This window comes from Gambusia affinis, linkage group LG21 (assembly GCF_019740435.1).
Source record: "Gambusia affinis linkage group LG21, SWU_Gaff_1.0, whole genome shotgun sequence".
Classification (NCBI taxonomy): domain Eukaryota; kingdom Metazoa; phylum Chordata; class Actinopteri; order Cyprinodontiformes; family Poeciliidae; genus Gambusia; species Gambusia affinis.
This window is the reverse complement of record NC_057888.1, coordinates 12,978,141-13,006,012: the sequence shown is the minus strand read 5'-3', so window position 1 is coordinate 13,006,012 and position 27,872 is coordinate 12,978,141. Positions and strand designations below refer to the sequence as shown.

Genomic DNA, 27,872 nt, shown 5'->3' with positions numbered 1-27,872 from the left:
ATTAATAGGACAACAACCAGCCTGTAGAGATGTGGGGAGCCAGCTGGAATTAGATAATGGAAACATCCAGAGGCTTATTTGGCTGGAAAGAGCCCATCTGTCTCCACGCTCACTCACCGTCAGTGGAGCAGCCAGTGGATCCGTCGCTGGAGCAGTAGCGCATCTCAATCCTCTGTCTCCCCACTTCCAGGAGACTTGGGTCGGGGATGCGTGCTTTGCAGGTGTAGCGGAAACGCTGCTCATAGTGGCCGCCGTTGTCAGAAATATTGACGGGCGTCCACGGAGTCCAGGGCGTTGTCTTCTTGAGGTCGGGGCACGGAAGGGTGTTGCAGGACTGGTACTCCTGTCGGCACAGAGTAAAAAAAGAAAGAAAATGACATTAAAGACATTAAACCGAGAGCTTTTCTCTTTATGTTGAGCACGTTCACGGGCATGTGAACTTGACGCATTTGGAGGAGGAAGAGGTAATCACATCAGTTAGGCAATAATTAGCATGACAGAGTTTTCTGGTGTATTTCTCATGCATAATGAGGAGGACAATAACTGTTGAGAGTCTCCACAGTGACTCATCACATTAAACAGCTTATTTTATGTGACATCTACAGACTTTTCAAAGCTTTCACTGTCACTCAACCTTGAAAGCCTGTTAACTCCAATCGAGTCAGACAACTCACACCTAAAATGCTTTGAAAACATTATTGAACAGTAAAACTGGATATTATAATTTGGACGTCATAAAGAGTCTTTGAAAAAAATCCTCTAGATATTTTGGAGCACAGTAATGGGAAAGTGAGTACTGGAGAGTCTATATCAATGTATAAAAACGAGCCATTTGATTTGAGACAATCTCTACATTTAATAATTATATGTGAATTGAATGATTCAAGTGAAACAATTCTCAAGGAAAAATCTCTTGCTGCTGTGCTTCATGTATTTCACACAACTAAACTTAGTACAGAAAGTAAGAAAATCTGTCTGTTTCATAGTTTCTATGTTGTAATGTTTATTATTCCATTATTATTTTTGTTTATTATCCCTTAAATGGTGCCACAATTAAAGGAGGATGCATTTGTGGTTTAAGCAGCATATTGAGTATTAGTATATGGACTCTGCCAGTGAAAGTCTTGCCAAATTTGTTCCTGCAAATGTAGCTTGTTGCATTTAAATATTGACTCCTATTTTGTCTTGTTATGTTTTGTGAATTAGATGACAGGATCTTGAATAATGAAGACAACAACATATTTTTATTGTGGAACCAACACTCTGGCAAAGGAGAATAATCTACAACCTAAGGCACCTCCACCCAGACATCCCCTCAACATACTGAGACTTTTGTAAGTAGAGCAGATCCAGTAAGATTTTAATGAGTTTTAATAATCGTATTTAATGTTCAAAGCATATGATCAAGGCTTTTACTTTGAAGGCTTGAAAGTAGTTGTTTCTCATCTTTTATGTTGGTACATTGAGAAAAATGCCAAGAACAAGTAAGGAAACTAGACCACTCTCAAGGCTGTACACATTTGGCTAAAATTGAACTCATTTAGCATTAGCAATCAAGCAGCTTGAGTAAAAACAATGTGGTTTTATTAAGCCATGCAAAATAAAATGAGAATTGGATTGTTAACTCAGTATCTCTCCTGAATCTACCAGAATCAAAGCATTAGTCAAATTTTTCTTACAATCCAAACAAGATACAAGGGAAAATTCTCATTAGAAAACAAACAAACCAAGAAAAAGGTCATTGATCGAGATTAATTTGAAACCATTGGGGATGGATGGAGTGATGAATTTAAAGTGACAATTCAGTGGCCAATGAATTTTACAAAAAAGCAAAACAGAAAAAAAAAACAAAACACAACAGTAATAACAAATCCTCCTCCCACGTAGAATTGGTTTTGGGAGCTGGGCAGTAAAAATGAATAACACCTCTGGAGCTCTAATGGTATGATGCATGAGAGTTATTCAGGAGTGCCATAGTTATATATATTTCCTCCATCTTCCTCAGCCAATATTCTGCTTGATTATATGATTCAAGGAGACATTAAGCGGGTAAATGGGAGTCCAGCCCCACCATATGCTCAGCCAGAAAATACGGAGTTTGAGGAAGTGACAAATGTGAAGTAAATGACACCCTTGAAGAGAAGGTGAGACGGCTGCCATTTTCCTCCCCACTTGTTTATTTATGCTGAGTAGAACTTGAGTGACTGCCAGACCTTGACAAAATAAGATAAGAGTTCCTTTCTGCACATCCGTCAGCTTGTCACATGGGATAGCCTGACAGGTCAGCTGAGGAAAAAGAGGTCTATACTTTAAATATTATGCAGTCTTATTTTTCATCATCTCACTTCCACTTTTTCCCTCCCAATCACACATTATGATCTTGCTTCAAATCCATCCATCCATCTTTACATTTTGTTCACCCGTTTCTCACGTATTGCTCATAACTCGAATTGTGTCGGCTCTATAGCCGTTCCCTTTTCCCAGCGATATCTAAGTTTCATCTCTCTCTCTCCTCCCTTTCATGCCACTTTCTTTTCTCCCCCTCTTCTCCCTGGAGTACGAAGGTTAAAAACACAGGGAGGATTTAGATTCTGTTAAGGCCCCCATGATGAATGGGGGGGTGTCACCTCCATCACACTTCCTGCCTCTCTCTGTCTCATGCAGTAATCATCCCTAGACATTAATATTTAACATGGTCACGCATCAGGGACTAGCTCACAATCTGAGATTATTAACCAATAATGTGAGCTGAAATATGTAAAAAAATAAAATAAAAAAATCAACCCAATGTGTTGCCGTCACCTGGGGCGACGGGACAGCAACACATGGCATGAACCAGGGGAAAGCAAGCCAAACGATCCGTGGGTGTTTGTTGTGCAAGTAGTAGATGGTGGCCAAACACAGTAAATATTTAATGAGGCTTGTCTGGTAAGCATTTCTGCCTTTATTCTCTGTGGATTAGCATTGATGCAGAGGGCTGAGGAGATAATTACTGGGTTTAAAGCTAAACCTCATTCAAGGTCTCTCCTTCACTATATACGGCTTACAGGGTAATAAGTATATACCTTGTAATAGAGTGTAATAAATTCATCCTGTTGACTGAACTGACTTCAAAGGATGCCCTTATTTGCATGTTAAGACCCAAGCTTTATATTATCTTTAGTACAGACACCGACTATTCAAACAAAATGGTCCCATAAAAACAATACATTTCAGACTACTACGATAAATTGGAGAGCACACATTATGTTAAAATGGAAAGTCCTTAAAAGTTGAAATGCAAAAAAAAATTAAAAATATTGAGGCACCCTAACCCTAACCCTAACCCCATCTATGATGCAGAGTGACAAGCATATTGTGTGAAGACTTATGAAGGAAATGAGAGTTATTGGGCTTTCTTTTTTAAGTTTTGTCAATTCAAAGGGTAGCCAAAACCTTTTTTAACAAGACAATCAATGGTAAATATTTAGTCGACAACTACTAGAGGCCTGAAAGCTGACATCCTTCTTTTCACATGATGAAGCAGTGGATCGGGTTCTGTGTGTCCTGGAACTATAGTGCATCTGAGCTAATGCCTAAAGAAGTTATTGAATTGCTGAAGACTTCTGCCCCCTATTGGCCAGAAGAGCAGTTTGTTACCATGGAGATAGATGCAGACTCATTTGCTCAAACTGTTTTCAAGGCCAGACTCTGAGAAATCTGTCAGTATGGTTTAAATGGATAGCTAGTCTGAGGTGAGGTAGCTATATTATTATTATGGGGGTAAAAGTCATTTATCAGCAACAAAATAACCCCAACATGAGCAAAAGAAGAGGGGACTGCTCATCTAGGACAGTTTGTTGTATGATGAATCTTATAATTGGGAGCGGTCAGTTAAGTCCTATCTGTGGTGTCTGGAAATTAAGTTTGAATAAATGCTACATGTATTTTCTGTGAGACATCTGGGTGCATAAAAAGAAGTTATGGCAATGTGCTGTGATACCGACTCACTTTCACTGGTGGTCTTGCAAAAAACTCAGAACCACTTCTGCCTTCTGATCCATAAAAAATCATGTTAGAGACTCCTGCTGTTGACAATATTAAATCCAGATCCAAACTGTGAATGAAAACAGAGAGTGCACTGTCTTCTACTGCAATAAATGAGCTTCGTTATAGCGGCTGTGAACAGAAAATCCTAACAATAAAAAACAAAAACAACCCTTACTGCTTTAAAAGTGTTTTGAATAATGCATGAAAAATGTAGTAGTGAAAGTTAACATAACCCCAAAACACACATACACCCACAAGGAAGTAAAGTACATCCATTTGAATGGCATTTGATGTGCTTGGGCAGTTGTTACGCATGCATTACACCCTGACTGCAAACGAATGTTTTTTTCCTAAACAAAATAAAACATTAAGATTAAACTTTGATGCTCTATGTGAACATTCGGCCATTCCTCTCTGGGCTTTAATGCCAAATTTCATGGTTTAAGCCGTGGAATAATAAAAATAGGTGATAAAAATGGATTTAAACAAAATGAAACTTTTCCAGGAAAGTATTAATTTCAGAGTGGTAATTCAGCAAAGCCGAGTTAACAGGTGGCATGAGGAAGGCAAAACTAGATTCAATTAGTCAGCCGATTTTCGGCTCAAACCCAAACTCGTTTCCTCAGGAGACGTGATGATGAGCAGTGCGAGCCAACAGAGAGTGGTGATTTTCTGCTGTGAAGCACCTTTAACAGGCAGCTGCTCCGAGGCGGGCAGTTCCATAATGGGTTTCTGAATGGAGCTCTGGAGGGCTGGGTGGGACGCCGCCGCAAAGCATCTTCACCAACAGGCTGCATGGGTGGTCAGTATATGCTTGGCTGTGCCTGGGCTGTTTGTGCTGTCAAGTTGACAACTGAGTAAAACGTCTGACTCGCTAGCACTCCACTCTCATTTTTGTGTGTGGAGAGCGAGTGTGTTTATTCGTTTATGCATGGCTGCGTTATGGATCCAGGCATCTCCCAACTCATTCTGTTTCCACCCACAGAACTTTCCAGCTACTTCTTTTTAGGTGGCGTAAGCCCATGAAATTCGAGAAGAAAAAAACAAACAAACAAACAAAAAAAAACGAAAGCAAAACCCAGTTTGGATTGGCAAGATACAGTATCTATTCCCCATGAACATTTTCACAAATAACCATAAACATTAATGAATTTCATCAGTATTTTATGTGATAAATCAACACAAGTAATGCACAATTGTGAAGAAGAATGAAAGTGACAGCCTTCAAGTCTTTGGGGATACGGCTCCATCAGCACTACATATCTGACTTTTTTTAAGGCTGACCTTGTTTTTTTTTGTTTTTTTTTTACAAAATAGCACAAGCGCAGTCAGACTGCATGGAGAATTGTCAACTCTTGCCACAAATTTTCAATTGAAATTTTGTTTAGGCCTCTTTTATTTAAACCATTCCATGCTAATATTTCATGAATGTTTTCATCACATTTTCATTTTAAATGTTTGTGTTAGCACTGTGACACTGTGGTGTTTTTTTCTAAAGAACATAGAGTCCAATAAAATACATTAAAGTTTGGGGTTGTAGTGTGACAAAATGCAAAAATGCTTTGCAAAGCACTCTAAGCTCTCAACATCCATAACATAAAGGGAGGATGTGGAGAGGACAGTGAAAAACCCTGTATATTTTTACCTCTCTGTGTAAGATTGGAGGCACAGACGGTCCTCTGGGTGTCTCTGATGTGGGAGGGCAGCATCAGAAGCCGTGCCTCTCCTGTCTCTTGCCCTTATTAAAGTGATTGCACGTCTTATTGGACTGGGCGAGCTGAGAGTGTGTGAGCAGCATGGGTTATTATAAAATGCCTTAGCTTACAGACTCATACGTCCATGTTTATTTGCCGGCGCCACATGTGGAATGTGGGAGTAGGCAACTTTGTGCCGTCCCAACATCTTTATCTATTGGAGTGGAGTCCACCAAGAAGAGACCTAATGTTCTTCAAGTTTCAATGACACATCAGTTCAATTAGGAGCACCGACCAAAACACATTTTATCAAACACCGACTCCTCTCTTCTCTCTGTGTGTCTCCCACCACCAGTCTGGCTCCGTAATGAAGCGCACTGTTACCCGGGAGCACGCTACACGCCAGTGCACACACAATGACTAACGCAGAACAATATAAAAATGCACAAGTAAGCTCACACATTTGGCTGTGTGCACAAACATCGGGTACTTAGCTTTCATTTCGCAGCCTGCCTGCATGACTGAACTCCTTACAGGTAAATAGAACAGCTCTCAATTTCATTAAGCAGCTCTGTGCTCCATCAGTTCTGTATGGCCCAAGTTTTACTTATCTAACTCTACGTGGCAAACTCAGCATAATGGCACAGTTCTTTTTGATCCTTGGATTATGGGGGCATATTTTACTGTACACAGTAGGAAATACCACTATGAGTGATACATTTTTGAAGATCTCTAAACCTAGCAGCAAGCAGCCTTTCATCAAACGAGACCAAGAATCAAAGAGAATACCAGCATAGCACTTAGAATGAAGTTGTAGCTCTTGACAAGATCTTGTTAAAACGTTCTCTTATGTACTATAATTTTACAGGACACAGTGCCACTAGAAAATTCGGAAATGCTTTACAATTTATGCACTTCAGCAAACCCTTCATCAAAAGCTCCAAAATGCAGATAAAGCTTCCATATGTAAATGCAATAAGAAAAAGGCTAATAAAAACACCACTGATCATTTTGTTATTTGAGGCGAAATGTTCAAACATTTATACCTGTGGCTGCCTGAAGAATGTGACCCCACTGAGCATCAAATTACTAAGATATATTTAGCCCTAACACATTGAACCCAGGCAATTTAACCCCATTAAGGAGTATTTAAGGGTTTCCTCACTTCAGCTCCTTGACGACAGCCATTTCTCTTGAACTACAGTTAAGAACTTCACTATCTTTCTCTGGAACATTTATTTTATCCCTCCATATTCCTTATACAGTAGAAATTGCCGTCTTTTGTATACTTTTCCCATATGTCCCTTAGTATTAGTCCATAAGCAGATGTTTTTAACATGTTATTAGGTTATTTTCAAATAAGGGCTGTAATGATACACCTAGCTCACAAGACAATAGTCTTGAGTTCATCAGCAACAGATTAAATTTTAATAATATATAATAATTTAATAATATAATAAATCTGAATAAGACTGCATGCTGATATGAATATGGAATGACATTGTATTAAACTGCAATGATTTAATCAGTTGTGTCTAAATAATGTTTTCCTAACTCGACCTCATCCTGAATAACCCTTTATGAAGCATGGGAGAGGCAGTGTCATGTTGTGGGGATGCTTTCTTCAAAAGACACAAGTGGCTGGTCAGAGTTGACGGCAAAATAGAGGGAGATTAATATGGAAAATCTTGAGAAAAAGATTTTGTTTCAGTCAATGCACAGATTTTTTTCCCACCCTCACTGGGGATTTAGATCTGTGTAGAAACAGAGCAATGTGTCACAACTGCAGGGACCTGGGCTGAAACAAATTAAGGTAAATTCATGTGGTCTCAATTGTTCTGAAAACAAAATCTATGTTACTGAGAAACTGCAGCTGAGACTGACGCACAAAATCCAGAATGTTATAGAAAAATAAAATGAGAAATAACACAATTCGTTGTCTCTTTAATTAGGCATGCTATAGCGTTATGTATTCAAGACAGTGAGGTTGTTGAATTGCGAATACTGTCACCTCTGCTTAAAGCGAAGATTCACTTCAGCTAGTCTGTCTTGCTGTGATGTGAGTTCCCTGAGGAGAACGTATGAGCAGAAAAACTGGGGGCGCGGGGATTTGCAACAGACTGGCGTCACTTTCCAAAAACTTCCAAAAGTTTGTAGGTCTTGTGAATTCTCTCTCTGACAACTTGAAAAGCAAAGAGCAGATGTTGCTTTATCTCTGTCCATCAGCATCTGGCAGCCACCTGGAGTTAACCACAGGTGGATGTGATGGTATCAATATCAGTAAACATGAATACGCAAATGCATGTCCCGCAGCGTTGTCAAAGTCAAAGACCAATTTGGTTCTAAAATCTCGCCAGGATGCCCGATTTAAAAACATGCAATTAAGACGAAAACTACAATAAGTTTGTGGCATAGAAATAACTATGAATGGCTGTTTACTCTGATACCCATGAATAAAATTTAGTGTAATCAGTTCTCCTCAGATGCTCTGTAAAAGCAAAGATAGTCCACCTTTGTGTAATTTAATCTCAGTTTAAGCAGCTGTTCTGTGAGGCCTCCGATGCTTGTTCAGAAACAAACAGCCTCATTAAGGCCGAGGAATAAAGCAAACAGGTCATGGTGTCTATGAAGGAGCTGCAAAGGTTCACAGACACTTATTAGTCTTACTCAGCACAAATCTCGTCTATGTTAAGAGTGCCAAGGGAAAAAGCTATTGTTAAATCAGTCCCATTTGCAGTTTTCCACAAGCAACAACAAAGGAATAAGGAAGAAGATACTCTGCTCAGATTAAACTAAAATTGAGCCTGTATGTCCGACAAGCAAAACATTATGTGCGGTAGATAAAAAAAAAACGCTGCACAGCCAAAGACGTTGTCTCTGTCTTACAACTTTGAGGAGCATCCCTGCTCCAACACACCTGAATCAAAAGACTGAATTCCCTCTCCAGCAGCAACTCAGCTCTGCAGAAGCCTATCGATGATCCAGTGTGTTAGAGAAGGGATGAATCTAAACGTTGCAGGGGAACTTGGACACGCCTGGCTCAGACTAAAACACATCCATGTGTTAAAATGACCTAATCAAATCTGAGACCTACATATTGTCTTTGCACCTCGGGATAATGTACTAAATTTCTTGGTCCATGACATATAATCTCTATAAAACAGATAACGCAGTATGCGAAGATCTTCAAGGAGTATAAATGTGACCAACAGAAAATGATCAGACAGATGGCAGGTAAAAAGTAACTTTGTAACTTTAGAGCAGTATATTGCTATTGCTCTCATAATTCCTAGGATGTTTAAATGTGCTAATAAAATATATTATAGTCCATTTAGATAATTTGGCAGTATTGAGCAGGTAAGCTGGGTGTCTTAAAGTAGACAGAGGTAATTGCTCTGCATTAGCATCTGCTGCCATTTGGCTTATTATCAGAGTTTTAAATGAAAGCTAGAAAATGCATGTTTGATCAAAGTGAATACGCAGCTATACTAGGAGTTTACAAAGCTGTCCTAAGCTCCCACAGACAAAAGAGTGTTTGTGAAGTCTGTGTGCAATTACAACTCCACTGGCTCAGAGCGGCCTAATTAAGCACATATCACAATGGAAGATGACAGGTAGCCGATGAGAAAACAAAGCAAAGGTAGAGGGGGACAAAAAAAGCAACCATCTAAGAGAGAAAAGGAAGCAAATGCAGAGCTACTTTTTTATATGGTTAAAAAAAGTTATTGCAGTGTTTGACCTTCACTTCTGCATTACTTAACACTGACCTAATCTGTCTCTGACATAAACTGCTTTCTTTACATCAAATATAAAGCGAAATGGCAACAGGCAAAGATGGGGGTTCCCCTTCGGAAAAACAAGTAGGCGATGGGATTTCCTCTTTGCCAACATTGGATTTGTGTTTATGAGCCAAGGTTGCTGAAGGAATGGAGAGGTATGTCAGGATGATTCAGACTGGATGTGAAAGGCGCAAGTAGACAGACTATAAAACAATAGCCAATATGTAAATGTGTAAACATGGAAATGAGGGAGAAAGTAGATAGCGACATTGACAGAAGCATAATGCTCTCTGGAACTCCAGTGACCCACACTTACAGGCATTATCCATGAACGGAGAAATTATTTAACAGTTGTGAATTATTCTACAAGTAAACTGTCTTTCAAAGCTGACTTGGAGTAACTCCAAGAACAAACTAAAGACTTGTCCAGAAGGTCACAAAAAAACAACACAAAAACAACAAAAAAAAACAAGAGAAACACAAGAAGTACTGCATGTACGTTTATCTCTCGGATAAATAAATTCATCATTTGAAAATGTTGTTTTTTTGCATTTGCTTTACATATCTGATATTCAAATTAGTTTGAATATTGTAAATATTAAGAAGTAAGACAGAACAAATCTTTAAAGAGGATGAATTTTATGTAACTGTAAATTCAGCTCAAGAACATGAAAGCCTGCATTCAATCCACATATTAAGTGCACAAAATTACAACCTACATTTCACAGCTCAAATGATGTGTTTTGTGTTTTAACCAGTAAGCAATTCAAACTCTCAACCACTTTTTAAAGAAAATCTACAGACAAAAATACACGTCCCGTATATTCACAAGGCCGTGACCCATATTCTTTAATCCACTTTCAAGTGGGATGTGAGAAGCTATCATGTTCATTCTCTCTCATTTTTACCACAACTGTGGAACACAGAATGTGTGTATGGAAAATAGAAACCAGAAATAACACAAGTGTCACATCATTCTTTCATCAAGACTTGTATTTCAACCCTGCCTTGCATCATCTGAGCTTTGGAGGAAGCTTTGTGACAGAAAATAAGCCTATTCATATGCATAGTGATTACTGTGTGTGCGGGTGTTTGTGTGTGTGCATGAAACATTAAATAGGTCTTGGTAATAAATCTGATGGCTTGCCACCGCTGTATAAATAGAGCCGGGGGATTTGGTCATGTTCAATGTTCCAGTTTCATTACTTCTGGGTGTTCATCGGATCAAATGGGCTAGGACCAAGTTCCTTAACAGTGAGCAGCCAGAGAGGAAAGCAAATAGCAGAGCATTGCATGGGTAATATTATTTTGCTTGACGTACCTGACCACACCCTGGACAGTCGTTGCCATTCTCACAGGTTCTGCGTCGGGATTGGATGCCTCCGCCACAGGGCACATTGCAACGTTCCCAAGCCGACCAGGCCGACCAATACACATGGGGAGGGCAGGGCAGGTGTTCGTTACAATACCTTGAGGGGAGGATGGCAAATAACACAAAGGGATGACTTTAGTTCTTCTGGCTATCACACTGAGCACAAGATCAAGGTTTGACACGGTGAAATCATCCATGAACCTACAGAAAAAAAAAAGCATAGCCATAACTTAAATCCACAATCAACAGCCTTTGAAAGCACAAAATCAAGAGCAATCAGAAATATGAAATACAAAACCCACACTAAAGTAGTTTGAAAGACCTGGAAATGTCTATGCCTGTTTGTAGCCTGGTGCAACAATGGATTACCTCTTTTTTTAGGTTTTAAGATTTAGATAGTGGGACATCTACAGAAATATAATTGAGCATCAAGACGTGTCAATGTGTGGTTATTTGGCTCTGAGGCTCTTTGAATAAATGAAATCATACCTTTCTTTTGATGTTTCTTTTTTTTTGTTTTGTTTTGTGGTCACGTTAAAAAACACTGAGTCCACTGGTAAATTTGGTCAAAAACAGCCACTGCTTTTGATCTACTCTCTAAACGACAAGCTCACAAGATGAGACGATGCATAATAATGGGTTGACAAAGAGGAACAGCAATTTTGGGAAAATCGAGAACAAAATGCTTTCATGGAATACAAAACTGTACTTTAAAGAATCTATAGTAGCAGTGAGACAATTCAGCCCATTTTAGACTGCTCCATATATTTTTTTTTGTTGATCTCATTTTGAATGTCATGCTAATGCAAATTTAAGTGAAACAGCCATTTTGAACTGACAAGATGGTCTGAAGCTGATGCCAAGCCACTTGTGACATTCTTGTACTGTTTAGAAATTGTTCCATCTTATCTGTCACCTTGTCACTTTTATTTCCAACTGGATTGCCAAATGACTTTATCAATATTTCTGCAATCGACCACATTCAGTCAGTTCAATCTGCAGTCTCTATTAAGCAAAGTCAATACAGTGCAACCAGACAAGTCAAATGAACTAGCTCCTGTTTTATTTCCCTCACTTTAAACATCAGCATAATGCTTATACCTTTGTTTTAAATGCAGGAATTGGAATTAAGAGATTATGTGCTAGTCTTCAATTCAGACAATAAAAATAGTTTGTTTGTTTTTTTGCATTCATACTTTACTTACAAATCACAGCAGAGATGAGTAAGGAAGCATCTGCTGCATTCTTCTCTTTCAGACCACTGCACAGGTAAGTAGCAGTAAATAATGCCTTTAATAACTGTTGATAGCCATTTGGGTCCTGTAAGCACAAATGCTTTCTGCTTCCCACTCCACATAATTCAGTATTTGTCTATGCTTTTCTCCTGTGATGGAAAACTAAGGCTTGCAAAGACAACAGCTTTCAGGTGAAATAAAAGTGAAGAAACAAATCTATGCATCTCTTATTTAACAAGACAAAGCTAATTGAGATTATACTCCATATTTACAATTTGTTATTAAATGGAAAGCACAGTAATATAATTTCCATTTTTTTCAAATACTGGAATGTGGAGTAATCCATCAGAGGAAGAATGGTTGAAGTAAACAGGTGCCTTCAGTCTTAGTTTGAGAAACATTTTCTGTTTCTAAAGCAGAACCACAATTTAAGTTTCAGCTTAGGGACCAATTTTTCAATACGAGTTTCAAAAGATACATTCTCATCAGTCACAATACCTAGATATCTGTATTATCTGGCAATTTCCATTTCAACATCTTGAACAGTTGAACAAGCTTTAGCAGGAAGAAACTATCTCAGCTTGAACATCCATCTGACACGACCAACTGGGGGTTTGAAGAGACAGAGCAAATGCACAACAAAGAGAAGCAGAAGCAGTGATCCAGAAACACTTTCTATCTGGGTGATCTGACATTACACTGTTGAAGGAACACGCCAGTTTTGCACCATTTCCTTTGAGTAGCCCCGGGTGAATTGAGACTCACTTGGACACGATTAACAAAATACAAAATTATGTATTTATTAAAGAAGAAGCCAAAGGAGTTAGAGAAATACAAGTGTTTCTTGTGCGTGCTTTGGAAATCTACTTAAACAACAAGAACAAAACTAATCAAAATGCAAATGCAAGGAACTGTACTTATCAAACTGAAAATGAACAAAATAAACTGTGGAAAATGTGTGCTAAATCCCAGGGCAAAAGACACATGTATGCTTTTGTTGACTGGATGATGTGATGGTGTTAGGGGCTCAAAAAGACATTTTAAAAATGACACCAAGGTTTTCATAGAAAATTGATACTCTAATTAGTACAACAATCTTATTAATCTTATTGAACAAAATTATTCATTGTGACCGTTTAGAGGGTCAACTCACCAAAGTTCAGAAAAAAAAAAAGAGTAATTTTTTTAGGGTTAGGGCTAAGACTCTTTTGATGTCTGAGTTTAAAAGAAGCTTCTAATAATCTTTTGTGCGGCAAGCACATTTGTGTGTCATCATGAACAATGATATATCAGGAGTTTGTTGCTGAAAATTGCTGCCTACGGCTTTTGGTGAAGCAAATAGCATTACATCACTATCTGAAAGGCGCTTAAAACATTAATTAAAGCTGTAGATAGGGATGAAGTCAGGGACAGCTGCATAAGCAAACTAAACCCAGAGATAAAGTGCTTAAAATTTACATCATGAAACAATAATCATGTCTGATAGTTCTCTTAGAGCAGTTGGGTTGAGATCCAAAACACCGTACATGTCATGGTGAATGCTCTAGTTTTCTAGAAACATGTTGACATAACCTCTAAGAGGTTTATGTGCATTGTAACAAATACAAACTGTATTTTATTTAATTTATATTTAGTAGGACCGTTAAGCAAGTATCTCTCTCCATTCCTTTATTATAGGAATTTGTTCTGTACAGTATTTGTCAATCTGATATGTTAATTTTTAAAAAGTACAACGTAAAAGTACTTACAAAAATCTAAGAATTCTGTTCCTGCTGAAAGAAAATCTAGAAGTCAAATATTGGCTAAAATTTCAAACTTTCAATTAACATGCAACACAGAGATTGTATGAATTCAAATTGCCCTTTCAGTTTTTGTATGACCTCAGATGTTTATGTTTTCCCTCCTACTTTAGCATAAATGGCAGTCTGTGGAAACAGTGCAACTTATCTCCACACACAAAAAAGCACAGACTTTTACCAAGCGTGTCAAAGAAACAAACGTAACACAAAAGTATTCAGAGTTGTTAGGAAAGCACCACTTGGACCCAAATAGCAAAAGAACACTTTTGCTGTAAAATGTCTGTTTTTTTTCTTGGCTGGTTATCATAGCTAATATAATGTGAGTTCCATGTCTGCCATTAGGACTCCTTTGCTAGATGCAAATATCAGTAAATAGGTTTGGTGTCCACCTTTTCACCATTGACAACCATTCAGGCAAACACAGGACATACACATGTTTTTCTGCTGCATATTTAAGGTTGACCAATTCTTGTCTTAATTTAAACTTAAAAAATCAGGTGAAAATTAGACCTTTTTATACTTAACTAGTCCTGTCCGAAGATGTTCAAAGTCAGGCTTGGTGAGCCGATTTGAGCAACTCCAAATTTGTTTTAAATACATTTAAACGTCAAATATGTCATAGTTGTCCCCTTTCAACGTTCAATTACGTTTTCAAGTCATTCAGTTGTTAGATAAAAATGTTTTATTTTATTTTTTTCACCGTTGCAAGGTAAAGCAAAAGGAATTTAATGTCTGCCTTACACTGGGTTGTGAACTTTTTCAGTGAAAGTTTAAAGTTATTGCTTGAAGACTGAAGCAGATTTATAACGTCTGCAAGGATTAGACCCTGAGATGTCCAAATCAGAGATCCTTTTTTTTATTACAACATCTTGAGATGTGGAACAAGAACAATAAGAGCTCAACCTGCTTGTCTTTATATTGACAATACAGACACAACTCTTGCTTTTGCTTTACAAGCATCTCCTAAGCAGAGAGACATTGCTGAGGAGAGGGATGTCAGAGTATTCTTGCTGAGCTTGCTACCTGCTCTACCCAACATCAGATAAGATGAACAGAATGGATGAATTTTTCTGCTTTTACTTGGAAATGGTCTTCATATGAAATAAACTGCTAAATTTAGAAGTGTAATACAATGAGGTTTTTTCCACACTTCAATCCTTGCCAATCGACTAGAGAACCCAGAAAAAAAGGACCTTAAAAATGCATGTTCAGATGAGTGATCTAGACATCTCTGATCTAGACTGAAGGAAACACTTCGCTGTCTATGCCTGAAAATGTGGGTGAATCAAACCACCAAGAACACAGTCTTTTGCATTCGCCTGTCACAATGTTGTTCAAGAAGTACAGCAAAGGAAAATTATATCTCAAATCCTAATGAATATTTGCATAATTCATTGACGTAGGCTAATAAAAGCCCAGGAGACACATGTATCATCTCTAATTACAATATTTTACAAGGCAGTATTACAGCAATGTCTAAAATACTGGAATTGCTTAATTCTCATTATAAATTAACTACAGAAAATTGCGAGGCTTGTTAGAACCATTTTGCAGCTTTTACATCGGCTACAAATCTGCTTTTATATATTTTTTTCTTCATGTTTTGGCAGATGACTCCCTTTTTTTTGACAAAAAACAGAGCCTTCTTGTGCTAGAAACAAGCTTTAAATTCATACCATTTCCTCCTCAGACTCAATTAAACTGTACATTTCAGCTGCAGTATTCCCAAAACGTCACCATTATTCACAGCTGCTCAAAGACCACGTTCTTTACTCTCTGGATATCCTTGCTGCTTTCCACTTTTACCAATCGTTGCTGTGCCAATGAGTTGAAATGTTTGGGAGTAAGAGTGTGGCAAAGTGAGGACAAGGTAATGAAAGGCTGTCCAGTACGCAGTCAGATTCACGCGAATGCTAAAAGGCTTTTATGTGGACAAAATGCCCCTACAGGAATGCAACGCAATAATAAAATTCAAAAACATCAGCAATCAATGTAGTGGAGATTATCTCGCGCTTCAAAATTATCCTCACACACTCATTAATCACACAATTGAGTGGCTTTGCTCCATCTTGTGTTATCCGTTTTCTTCTCCTCTAAAACACACAGGGCTGATCAGAGTAAAACGAGGCTAATTACCCGGTACAGGCTGAGTAAGCAGTATGGACGCTGTCAGTGTGCTGAGGGAAAAGCCAGCAGTAGGTTCATAAATGGAGGCATTAACCATCCAGATTTAAGCCCGCAGCGCTGCTGTGTGGGCTCAGTTTCATAGCATTTGCTTTAACTTTAAAGGATTTGGCTGCTGCAAACAATCAAGACTGAACTTATTGGATGCTTGTTGGGTCAACGACAATAAAATAGAGCTGTAAAAAGGAGGTTTATTTGTCCCCCATCTGCATTTTCCTTTTGCAAATTGACATTGTTTGTATATTTATCCATGTATGGACATATGGCATGGACATTTAACTGAATGAGGCACTTGAGGCAACAATGCAAGAACAAAGTGTGAAGTGAGCCATCGCATGTCTCTGATGGGAACCCGGTGCATATAAAGAACAGATTTTTCACAACTATTTTCAGCAAAAAAAAAAAAAAAAAAAAAGACTGACATGGAGCCAGACTCTCATGGCATTCCAACCGGTGATTTTTAACTTCTCCTATTTTATATATGGCTTACTTCAAACAACAGCTGGTGGTGGAAGACTTCAGACATGGTAACAAAGGCAAAACAAATGGGTTTTTTTTTTCAAGCGGATGCATAAATGTGAGCACAAGTTAATTTACATATCCCCGTGTTGCCCTTTTAAACCCATATGCCTGCACCTAGTGAAGATGGATGTTGTTACTTTTAAATCACCTGAATGCTGCCTTATTCATTAAGATGTCACATCTCTTCCTGTGATGGAAGCAGAAAGAAGCAGCAGGGCTACCTTGCAGTACAATTACAAATTTTAAAGGTTAGGTGAAGGGGAAACTAAAGAAACTAATACTGATAGTTTAATAAATAAACCAATACCAGTGGCATAATATTGAATATTTGCTCTGTGTATTATTGGCATAGAAATACACTGCCTTGGGTAAATATTTCTCCAATGTGGCCTTCTGCCCCGATATTCTATCAGAGCATGCCTGAATATCACAACTCTAAGAGGCCATTTGTAGAGCATACATGTCCCACTGCTACAGAATCAGTGAAAAAGCAATCATTGCATTCCATGCTGTATACTATAGCTCTGTTTGCATTTGCGAACATTCACTCACTCTGCATGCTGAACGCTCAAATCAACTCCAACTGACAGATGCCCAAACTATTTTTCTAATTCATCTGCTGCTGTTAATACTAATTGACCATTTGATGCTACTAATAGTGTTCAGGGAAGTGAACTTTGATGGAAACGTTACTGCAAATGCAATGTACGGCTTCTTAGCACAGCAAAGCATTGTGAATTTTCCTCCTTTCATCCCAATAAACCTGTATACAGTCAACAAGAGAAAGGAGGGCACACAAAAAGCAACAAACATAAAAATAAAAATGGCTGGAATTCATATTTTTAAAACTTACTTCAAATCTTTAAGCTTAGACCCACACAAAACCAGTTTTGAGATACATCAACATACATTGCAAGGTAAGTCACAGTGTTAATGGGGCTTACGTATTTACTCTTTTCTGACATCCATTATTGTAGCTTATTTGATTTATCATGTTTGGTACCATTTATGAGCCTTCCTAACAAACTTGAAAATAATATGCTCCTAATGTCTTTTGGAAAAGACCTGGATACCTATAGGCCTCTTTAAGGCTTATCTGTTTTAACATAGAAATCATTTAACCACTGATTTCAATTAATTTGAGGTAAATAAATTTTAAAAAATCAATAAAAGAAAGAACAAACTAACAGACCACAAGAGCTGATCTTTCAGTTTTCAAACTGATTTTAATTTTCAAATTTAAAGGACCCTGTTACCCCCTTCCAGTAGCAAGCCTAAAACCTCTCTGACTTGTTACAAATAACTAAACAGAGTGACTACTGAGCCTGAGTATTGGAGATGGCACAAACGGGATTAAAACTGAGAGGAAAAAATGGGATGGTAAAATCAGCTTTTCTTCTGCGGCGGTTTTTAGAGCCAGTCAGCTGTTTTTTGGGGGGGGTTTTTTGTTGTTTTTTTTCAGTAACTGGGCCGTTGCGTTCACTCTGTGTAATATTTTTTTCCCACTGCTCCAGAAGGCGAAGTGTATTGCTCAAAGACTGCTCCTTCTGGAGCTGCAGTTGGCCAGAACAAAATGTGTGAGGTTGCACAAGAAAAAAAAGAAAAATAAAGTTAAAAAAAAGGTAATTAAAAGATCTTAAAGTCCATCTCTAATTACCCATCTTGCGAAAACCACTTTCTGTTACCGGGTAACGGTTTATATATTCTTCCATTGCCTGTACCAGCAGATCTGTAGTTATTTTCACTTTTTCTGTCTACAGCTTTTTTTCACAGCAGGGTGATAAAGAAACTCCACAATGATTTATTTTATTTTTTTTTAATTCCACCAACATAAAGGAAAAAAATCTTTATTGATCTAACTGGCTTTAAGATTTATGTAAAATATGAATAATCTGTGTTCAAATATAGCAGAAGCTTTCAAAGCTTTTTCTGAGTTCTTTCTTAAGTTTAGCCAACTGAGGAAAACTTCTTGACAGCCAGAACAACCAGAAGAAAAAGAAAGGCCTTGACCTTTTCTAGCTGTGTTGCTTTGTGCATGCCTCTTTGTGCTTCTTCACCTGCTTTCAGCTTCATTTTTTTGTAACTTGAAAAGGTGCCTGGAAACCATGCAAGCATCTTGTAAGAAGAGGGTGACTATTTTCTACCAAAACTTTAAGTCATGGAACGGTTTCTGTCTGAAAACCAGATAATTACCCAAGCAAAGTCCTACCGTGCACCTTCTCTAATTCGCTGTCAAAGAGTTGAACAAAATAAAGGGCACAAAGGACAAAGAAAAAGGGAAAAGTTGCCACCAAATACAGGCTCCCTTATTACTGGTTCCAAAGTTGGGGACTGCTGCTGTTTGTTCAATATTTTTTTTCTTTTCCATCCACTTTTGTTCAACATATATGCCCTTTAATCAGTACACAATGAAAATACAATGCTGTGCATAAGTCAAGATTTCAATATTAACCCCTTAACTGTCATGATCATGAGAATGCTGATGGAACGACCCATTGACTTATGTAAGGATTTTGAGGGTAACAGATAAAAGGGTTGATACAAAACAATTTTAACATTATATATATATTTTTTTTTTATTTAGAGTAAAGCCACATTATAACATTAATTTGAACAAGTACTTCCTAAAGAGCCAGTGGCATTCTTCGTGCAGTGGAGGATCAGATTAAGGATTTTTGCATTTCTGACGTCCCATGTGAGGCTTTTGATGACTTTTCTTTTTATTTTATCACAGGGGAGATTTTCTGATACAACTCCATTGCTTTATGCAGTTCTTTTTTAAACACGACACTTCAGCTTCTGTCCCATCTTGCTCACCTTTCTTACATTAAATCCTTGCAAACTATGATGTCTTGTTCTAGACATAAAAATGAAGAAACTAAAGTCTGGAGACCACCCTTTAAGACCACAAGTCAGTTTTCATCGAGGCAAACAGTATCTGCGGTTGTTTAAAACTTTTGCATATTACTGTAGAAGAGGAGGATTCGGCTTCTTACCTTTCCTCACGGTTCTGGCCAACACACACTCTCCCACCGTGGCGAGGTGTTGGGTTGCTGCAGGAGCGTTGACGCACCTGGAAGCCGATGCCACAACTGGTGCTGCAAGGGGACCAGGAAGTCCAGGGAGTCCACGCTCCATTTCTATGTTGATACACAAAGTGACATCAGTCTCATTCGCCATTCGCCAGACAGACAAATCAAAAATCAGTTTCTCACATTTATTCGGCCTTGGTACAGTACTACTAACTTGAAGAATGATGAACATGTCTTGAACTTTCTGACTCAAACACAGTGGTGAGTAAAACTATAGTCATACAGCCACTCTCACATACAAATGTCAATGTTTTTCCAGAAAACAAGATAAAATACACAATGATGTTTCATACATAAAACAGAAACACAAAACTCAAAGCAGTAATAAAGGTCCTTCGGGAAAAAAATGTCTACAGTTCTTTTCTAGAAATGTTGCACTATATATTTAATCTAGGTGCTAGCAATTAGAGAATTCAGTCCTCTGCAAGTTCCAGGTACAAAGCTCCTTTAAATAGGACAAAAAAGAGAGACTATTTCTATGAGAATCTTAAAGAACTAAGTGATTGTTTTTAGGCCACTGTCTGGTGGAACACCTGAAATTTCAGCTTTATATGATTTTAGCTGTGACTGTGACTCAACCTCTTCTTAATGTAGGTAAAGAAATTCATTAAAGAGGGTTCAAATGAGTATTAATTCTTCAGAAGCTGATGAAATTATCACAACTGGAAATGCAGAGCCATTTCACTGGAAGCAGTTGCAAATGTTATTTTTCTCCATGCACGAGGTAAGTTGGAAAGCATCAGTTTCTCTAAACTCAGTATTTAACTGAGAGTGTTAAACCTTTAACGAGGAAGTGTGAAAAAGCTCCAATGTTCAATCAACACTTGTAAACTCAAAGTAACAGAATGAAAATGTCACAAAAAATAATTTGCAGGGTGTTGATCTCTAATGACTGGATGTGAGGATATAGGGAGTATATCTGTTAATTTTTTACATGATTCAAAAAATTATAAAGAAGAACAGCATCAGAATAATATACCGGGAACAGTTGGCGACTTCAACGCTGATCCCATAGCACTTCTGGCCACCACACTGAGGGGTGGGATTATCGCAGGCTCTCGTCCGACACAGACAAGCCCCTGAGCTGCCTCCATCATTGTGGGTGCAGGTGGACCAGCCAGACCAGGCACCAAAGCCCCCATCGACTGTAACATTACGGACCTGTTAGTGACAAACAGGACCAAAAATAAAACACTTTGAATGTCATGTTTTTTTTTTCTTAGAAATGGGTTATTGCATCAGTGTGGCTTTCAGGAATATTCTGTTCTGGGAGATCATCGGTACAGAAGGGTGGAAACGAAAATCAATTTTCCTCAAATAGATACAAAAAAAGAAATCCATTACATCGTCTGCTGAATGTCAAAAATTGAGCAGTTGTCTGCTATAACCAGAATGCAAGACAGAATCTGCTGCATGGTTTAATGGAATTCCAAAACAGAAGAAGAGAGACTCGGTATATGCACATTCATAAAACACCAATACATGGAAACAAAATGGGGCCTCGTCAATGAATACATGAAGCAAAACAGAATCAAACTGGAAGGATCAGATATTAGAAGAGCAAAAATTACAAGTATGATGACCTGGTTGTAAGGGCCAAACAACAGATTCAGCACTGAGGATGCTATGAGCCCGGTTGGTGCATCATTTCGGGATAATTTAAAAACGCAAAAGCATCATCAAACCAGCGGAAGAGAGCGCGATCATCATCTGTTTGGCAGAAGCCTGGCCTCTGCTCTTATTGGTAATTGAATTTTGCCGTGTGCCTAAATGAGAAACGCTTGGACCGGGCACACAACATCTGCAACAATGGGCAGCCAAGGAAGCAAACAGCTACACCGATGCAGCCAATAAAGCCAATATTGCAGCATCATTCAGACTGAGAGTGTGAGTGTTTTGGTATTTGTGTATTGTCTACTGAATTATTTACTTAAGGTTGTACAAGATGTAATATTCAATAACTGATCCACACTGCATGGCGTTTACAAGGACAATAATCATAATTTACTTTAATGCTTATATGTCGGAAGAGAAATAACAGTCTAAATATTATATCAAATTTAAATCTACAACAGATTCCAGTGGCAAAAGAAAAGCCCATTTTATTTTTATGAAGTTTAACATCACACATGCAGAATAGGAGATATGGCAAGAATTCAAAAAGCTGTGAGGGATGTCAATTTTACTTAAATCAAAATATTAATTTGGGACTAAAACCTCTTTGATGGGCTAACAGCAAAACTGCCTTCTTTTAAAAGTAAAACATTTTTCACCACAGATATAAGACTATAATGCCAGATGGCACTTGTGAATTCGTTGGTGAAGCACATCTCCTATCTCTGCCTACATAACACTTCTCAGTATGCAAAACCTTGGCTGGCTTTTAACTTTAGACCACCACTTTGCAGAAGTATGCAGCCGAATACACACTGAGCCAGTTATATAAACCTTTGCACACTGTTAATGGACTCTTAGGGTGATTAATAGTGATTAAAGAAATGTTCGGCTTTTTTTCTTCCTTTCACATCTTGTTGAGTTATTTTAAAAAAATATATATTTATTTTTCTTGTCAGGACTTCAGTCTCTGCATAATACGTCTATTTCTTGTTCTCAGTGTTACGTTTTAGAAATAATGGAGCAATACTGTATTCGTCAATTAGTGTTCAAGTGTCAACTCAGATGATTGACACTTACAGGCATTTTTTTCCCAAGAATACACTAGAGGGACTTTTTATCGCTTCTGCCAAGGGATTACTTTGGTTTACCAGAATTGCGTAGCTGTTTCTGTTGAGGAGAAAGGTGCAAATTTTAGTCCTGGATCTAAAAACTCTTACCTTGTTAAAACCCAGCCCCTGGTTCTGCAATTAGATTTAAACACACTGTCTGAGGAGGTGTGTGAAGTGTGGGTTGTAGTTCTTTTTTTGCCATCTCATTACAGTTCAGCATGACCTCAAGATGAACTGACTACAACATCAATTTCTAGAAAAACTGGTAACTTTATCACGTTTTCCGCTTGAGAATAGTCTTTCTCTCTGGTGAGTGACAGACTTCAAGTAGTGCTTTTAAATCTTCCCAGATTGACAAGCAGTGAAAATTACTGTCCTTGGGTCTGTTGATGTCTTTGGTAGAACGCTAACAATCATGTGCTGTGAGCTCCATCCCGGTAAAGTGCAAAACTTCTGGTTTCAGACATGTGCAAAATGTCAAATTTAATTTGTTTGTTATTAGTTTTAATCAGATTCTCTGTCTTTAAAGTACAAAGTTACCACTGTTTTTCCATTTTGTGTGATTCTAATGATAGGGAAAAAAAAAAAATCAATACAATAGCAGAAGGATATTGCTGGCTGCTTTTTGCTTACTGACATTGCAAGTAAAGAACAGCTTAAAATAATAGATTGTGATTTTCTTTTCTGATGCTTTATTATAGATGACTGAAATGTTATTAAGAATAATTCTTGTAGAGAGGATACCGAGGATTGTTTGTGCTTACGATTTATGCTAAGATAAGCATACAGTGTCTAGAGTTTAGCTACATATTTAATAAGCCAACATGAGTGGTATCAGTTCCCCTGTCAATATTCCATCCAATAAATCATATTACAGAAAGATAACGTATTTTAAATAATGAAAAACATACAGCAGAGTTTATGTTTTCTATTTGTTTTACAGTCTTTATTTAAACATAGCTGTTTATGCAAAGATTATTAATCTCCAACAATAAAGGATTTTTCCTCAGAGGCTTGAGTGTCAAATATTCATCTAAAGCTCCAATGTGCTTTGCTTGTCAATAAGGTCCACATGAAAGACGAAGGGTGTTAATATCTCTAAAACAGAAAAAAGTGTGATAGACTGTAATGTGTCCCTAAAGGAAGAGAGTGAAATGTTGCTGCAAGCTTCTGCATAGATAATTCACTTCAACTAGACAGAAAGCAAGCATATAATGTGTCCATCTATTCATCCATTTTTTTTTTTTGTACCCGCTAATCTTCTCAAGGTCATGGTTCCGATCTCCTGTGATCACTGGGCGTGAGATGGAGTACCCATCTCACGCCCAGTGATCACAGTGCCAGTTGGTGCCAGTTTTTCACAGGGCACCATAGACACATGCAGGACACACACTCATGCAACACACACACGCACACACCCCCTTGAGGTTGGTTTTGAATTGACATGTATTCTTCTGGATTGTGGGGGAAAACCCCGAGGACATGGAGACCACCCAAACATGGATGACAAGAAAGACCTCAAGTCTTTCTTGGGGTCGGAATCCCAAGAAAGACTTGGATTCCCACCCCAGTCGGAATCCAAGTTAAGGATCTTTTTGATGAAAAGCAGGAGTCCTAACAAGTGAAGCTATTGATAAAGTATTGTTGTAACACTCTTTTTTTTTTCATGTGAACTACTCTTTGTTCAGTGCTTTTGTGTTTACTTATTAGTCTTGTGATAGTCATTATGGTCAAACACTCCAGTTTAAGTTTCACAAGATCACTGGACATAAATGAAGGTTACTGTCCCAGATGCTTTCTGCAGTCTGATTTCTTAAGCTTTGTTTACTCATAATGGCATCTTCATCTCTGAGTGGCCTTTTAGCCCATGACGATACCGGACTCATTGCGGTGTGAATAATGATGCTCTCTTACAAGAGTTATTTGGTTGGCTCTCACATTTTGCATGAAAATATATCCTTCACAGTTTATCATGACATGATCTCAAGTTTTATAACCTCCCTAAAGCTGCAGTAGGGAGTTGCAAGAAAACTGAGGACCTTACAAGTCCTTCTCCTTGCTGTCTGCTGTGTTAATGCTCTCAAAGTAAGAAGAATGGCAATGTATCTGTTTAAACAGCATATGTAAATACCAAGTTTCAATTGCATGTAAATTTAAGTGCTGCAACACAATATAACCACATAGATGTGACAGGATCTTTGCTAAAGAATATTTAAACTAAACATTCCACATCCCTCTGCATGCTTTACCACCTATCATTGTGAGACACATTTTTATTAAAGGATAAATCTGATCAGAAGATAATGGAAACTTCTAGTTATTGTACAATAGCAAAGCCAGCTTATCTTTGCTCTGCTCTAAAGGACTAATGTGCAAATCCGTTGACATTTCAGTTAGGATTTATGCAGAAATATGGGAATTAAAAAGTGCTTTATGCTGTGTTATATGCAAAGATCATAGGGCAGACTCATACTCACTGGACATTTTGTGATGCTCTGCTCCCACTGGCTCATTCTGACACTTTCCTCCAGGGTGGTGCATTTTTTCAGCAACAAATCCCAGCCACAATATGGGTCCCTGGCTCCTACGCAGGCTCTAAAGGGTAGGAATACAATGACCCTATTAGAGGGGTTGTGTGAGTCTGTTGTGTCACACAGATGTCTGTGCCTTAGAATGGCATAGATAGAAGGAGATAATTGAAGAAGGTAAAAAGTGGTGGTTTCAATGTCTTATTAAAATATAAGAGGCAATAATGTATGCTGAATGGGAAGAACTACACTCAACACTGTGAACTACAGAACAATCGCTTCCTGAAGGAGGCTGTGGAAAGAGGAATAAAAGAGAAATGGGGCTGGATGTACAAAGCCTGGTTAAAGCATCAATATGCAGGACTGCAGACATAACGAAAGAGTTGATGAGGCACCTGAATGCATGATTTCTGGCCTACTTTTTCTTAAGGGAATATTCTAAGGGATGAAGCTGCTTTGTAGCTATAAAAGAGAGCGAAATGTGTGGGAAAAGTGTGGAAATCTGTGTCACAGTGAATGTATTCTGACCTTTAATTTTGTAAGGTAGGCCCAGCGAGACACACTTTGAGGCAAATTTTCTTTTGGGAGAGCTAAAACAAACATAATCCATTATACTTGCAGTCCCCTGGGCGAGCCAAAGGTAATTAGGTGTACAGTGGAGCCATAGGAAGAAGGGCAAAATGCTAATAGGTAACTTAAAGGAATGAAATGTAAAAGTTAAGTTTAGCCCCAAGCAGTGTGGTCAGTAATGCTGCAGCAGCTTGAGGTAATACGTACAATAAGAGACTTGAACCTTTCAGAATAAAAACCAGATTTGCTGTTTTTTGTTAAACTTCTATATATTTCACTGGGATTTTATGTGATAGAACAACACAAAGCAGTGACAGTTCTGGCCTTCATAGAGTAACAAAAAGAAAGCCAATGTTGAAACGAAAACAAAATCATTTATGGTTCGCCACTATCAGCGAACTATAAATGATTTCCCGACAATGATAACAAACATGGTGGTGGCAGCACCATGTTGTAGTGACTGTATTTAGCAGGGGCAGAGAAAATTTCTAGAGTTTAAAGAAGTTGGAGGGAGCTAGACGCAGAACAGTTCTTTATGAAACCTTATTTATGGTTGCAAAGGACTTTACATTGCGGCAGATTTCTGCCCTTTAACATGCACATGCAACCAAATATACACTAAAAAAGATTAGATCGCAGACAAATCCATAAACATTTCATCCAGTCTCAATATTTTGCAAAGAAAAATGAAAATAAATTTGATTCTCACAGCTTATATGCGTAAAAAAACTTGTACTTGCACCTGCAATTGCAGCGTGAAGAAATTTTGCAAAGTATTGATCCAGAAGGCTTAACACAAAGACATTCACTATTTACATATCTAGTTTTGTAAAAATCTTTCTTCTGCTTCCCAGTGATTTATTTGATTTGATTTTGTTCTATCACCTTAAATTCCCAATGAGACATGTCGAAGTTTGTGATTGGATTATGAAAAACAATGGTTAAAGGAGCATAAATATTTTTACAAGACAATGCAAGGGAAATTCAACTTTAATTGTTAGAACTTGATTTGTTAAAGTACATTTGATAAGTTGTGGCCAATTTAGCAAATTAATTTTTTAAAAACATTAGCAACTTGTATGATTACAAAGTTGTGTGCAGAACTTTATTTATGACCCTTCTATTAAACTGATTTATTAATTTATGTTTTTTAAAGAATTACACTATTCTGGTTCTTATTTTCTTTTTCAATAACTTTTCTTTGTGGGGCAGAATAAAACGGCTCTTTCTGACGCCTAAAAAATCTCATAATATCCTGTTATCTAATTTGGCATGTATTAAAGTGCTGCTGTATGCATTTGGAGGCATGTACTTCACCGTTTCAGATTCTTTATTCCATCAAATCTACCACTGAGAAAGGAAAATGACCAGCAGGAAATACTAAGGAGGCTGAATAACACCTTCACTGGTCTGCTCAGCAAGCTGCACGGTTGTTTGAAAGAACCTCACACTTCGACATCTTTGAACTCCCGGCTGGAGCTATTAGATTTCCCCACAATGGCCCCAATCAGTGGGGTGCGTTTAGGCGTTAATAACAGCGTGTGATTAGGTACAGTATAAGTGCGAGCCAATGGCCCTGGCAGGGGTTCAGATGTTTTCATTAGTGTCTGGTTAGTGTCTGGGGAACTTGCAGTGTGGGCAGCTCTGGTTCAGTGCTGCATTGATCACAGTAGCATGCAAACAATGAGAGGGGAGTTTTTGAGGGAGATGCCAAGCAAGGAGGAAGTGAACTGGAACAGATTGCAAGTGTGTGTGTGTGTGTGAGAGAGAGTGGCGTGTACACATGCGTGTATCACATACGATATGTGAAATATCCTAAAATAACAGACTCTTTAAAGGAGGATCATGCTGCCATTTCCCAGCGGGCTTCTTTTAGTGCATTAGTAGAGCAAAGTGGGTCACTGCATTCAAAATTCTGTTCAGCACACCTGTTTGTCGCCCATGTAACATTACAACAACTCAACAAATAATAACAGGTAAACTGGAGACCTTTTGTTGCCGTTTTCTCCAACTTGCCAAGTCTAACATCATCGCAGGATCACACCGGTTTGATCAAACAATGTACTGATAAGCAGATGGTGCCAAACGTTCACATCGGACAGAGTGAATATGCAATGACCGCACATGTCATTTGCCCACCGTTGGTCTTCTCTTTAGACATGACTATTGGCTGTTTTATGGTGCATACAGAAGAGGGATTACATTTTCATGAAAAATTCTTCTTCTGTTATCTATATGTGTGCGTTTCAGTGACTGCACGAGGCTTTTGTAACATATGTGGAACATGTGTAGGTAAAAAGTCATGAAGCTCACGTCAAAGCAAAAGCTTTGATGTCTTGATG

At 38.1% G+C, this 27,872-nt stretch overlaps 1 protein-coding gene across 1 annotated transcript in view; it reads right to left on the bottom strand.

Moving 5' to 3' along the window:
* sema5a (sema domain, seven thrombospondin repeats (type 1 and type 1-like), transmembrane domain (TM) and short cytoplasmic domain, (semaphorin) 5A) overlaps positions 1-27,872 on the bottom strand; it is a 137,403-nt gene that overhangs the window by 28,177 nt on the left and 81,354 nt on the right. The window contains exons 11-16 of the mRNA XM_044105531.1: positions 26,980-27,106; positions 24,910-25,027; positions 20,686-20,867; positions 19,611-19,754; positions 10,824-10,971; positions 118-343 (exon numbers count right to left, since the gene is read on the bottom strand). Of these exons, the coding sequence (XP_043961466.1) occupies positions 118-343; positions 10,824-10,971; positions 19,611-19,754; positions 20,686-20,867; positions 24,910-25,027; positions 26,980-27,106 (945 nt within the window). The remainder of the gene's footprint in view (positions 1-117; positions 344-10,823; positions 10,972-19,610; positions 19,755-20,685; positions 20,868-24,909; positions 25,028-26,979; positions 27,107-27,872) is intronic.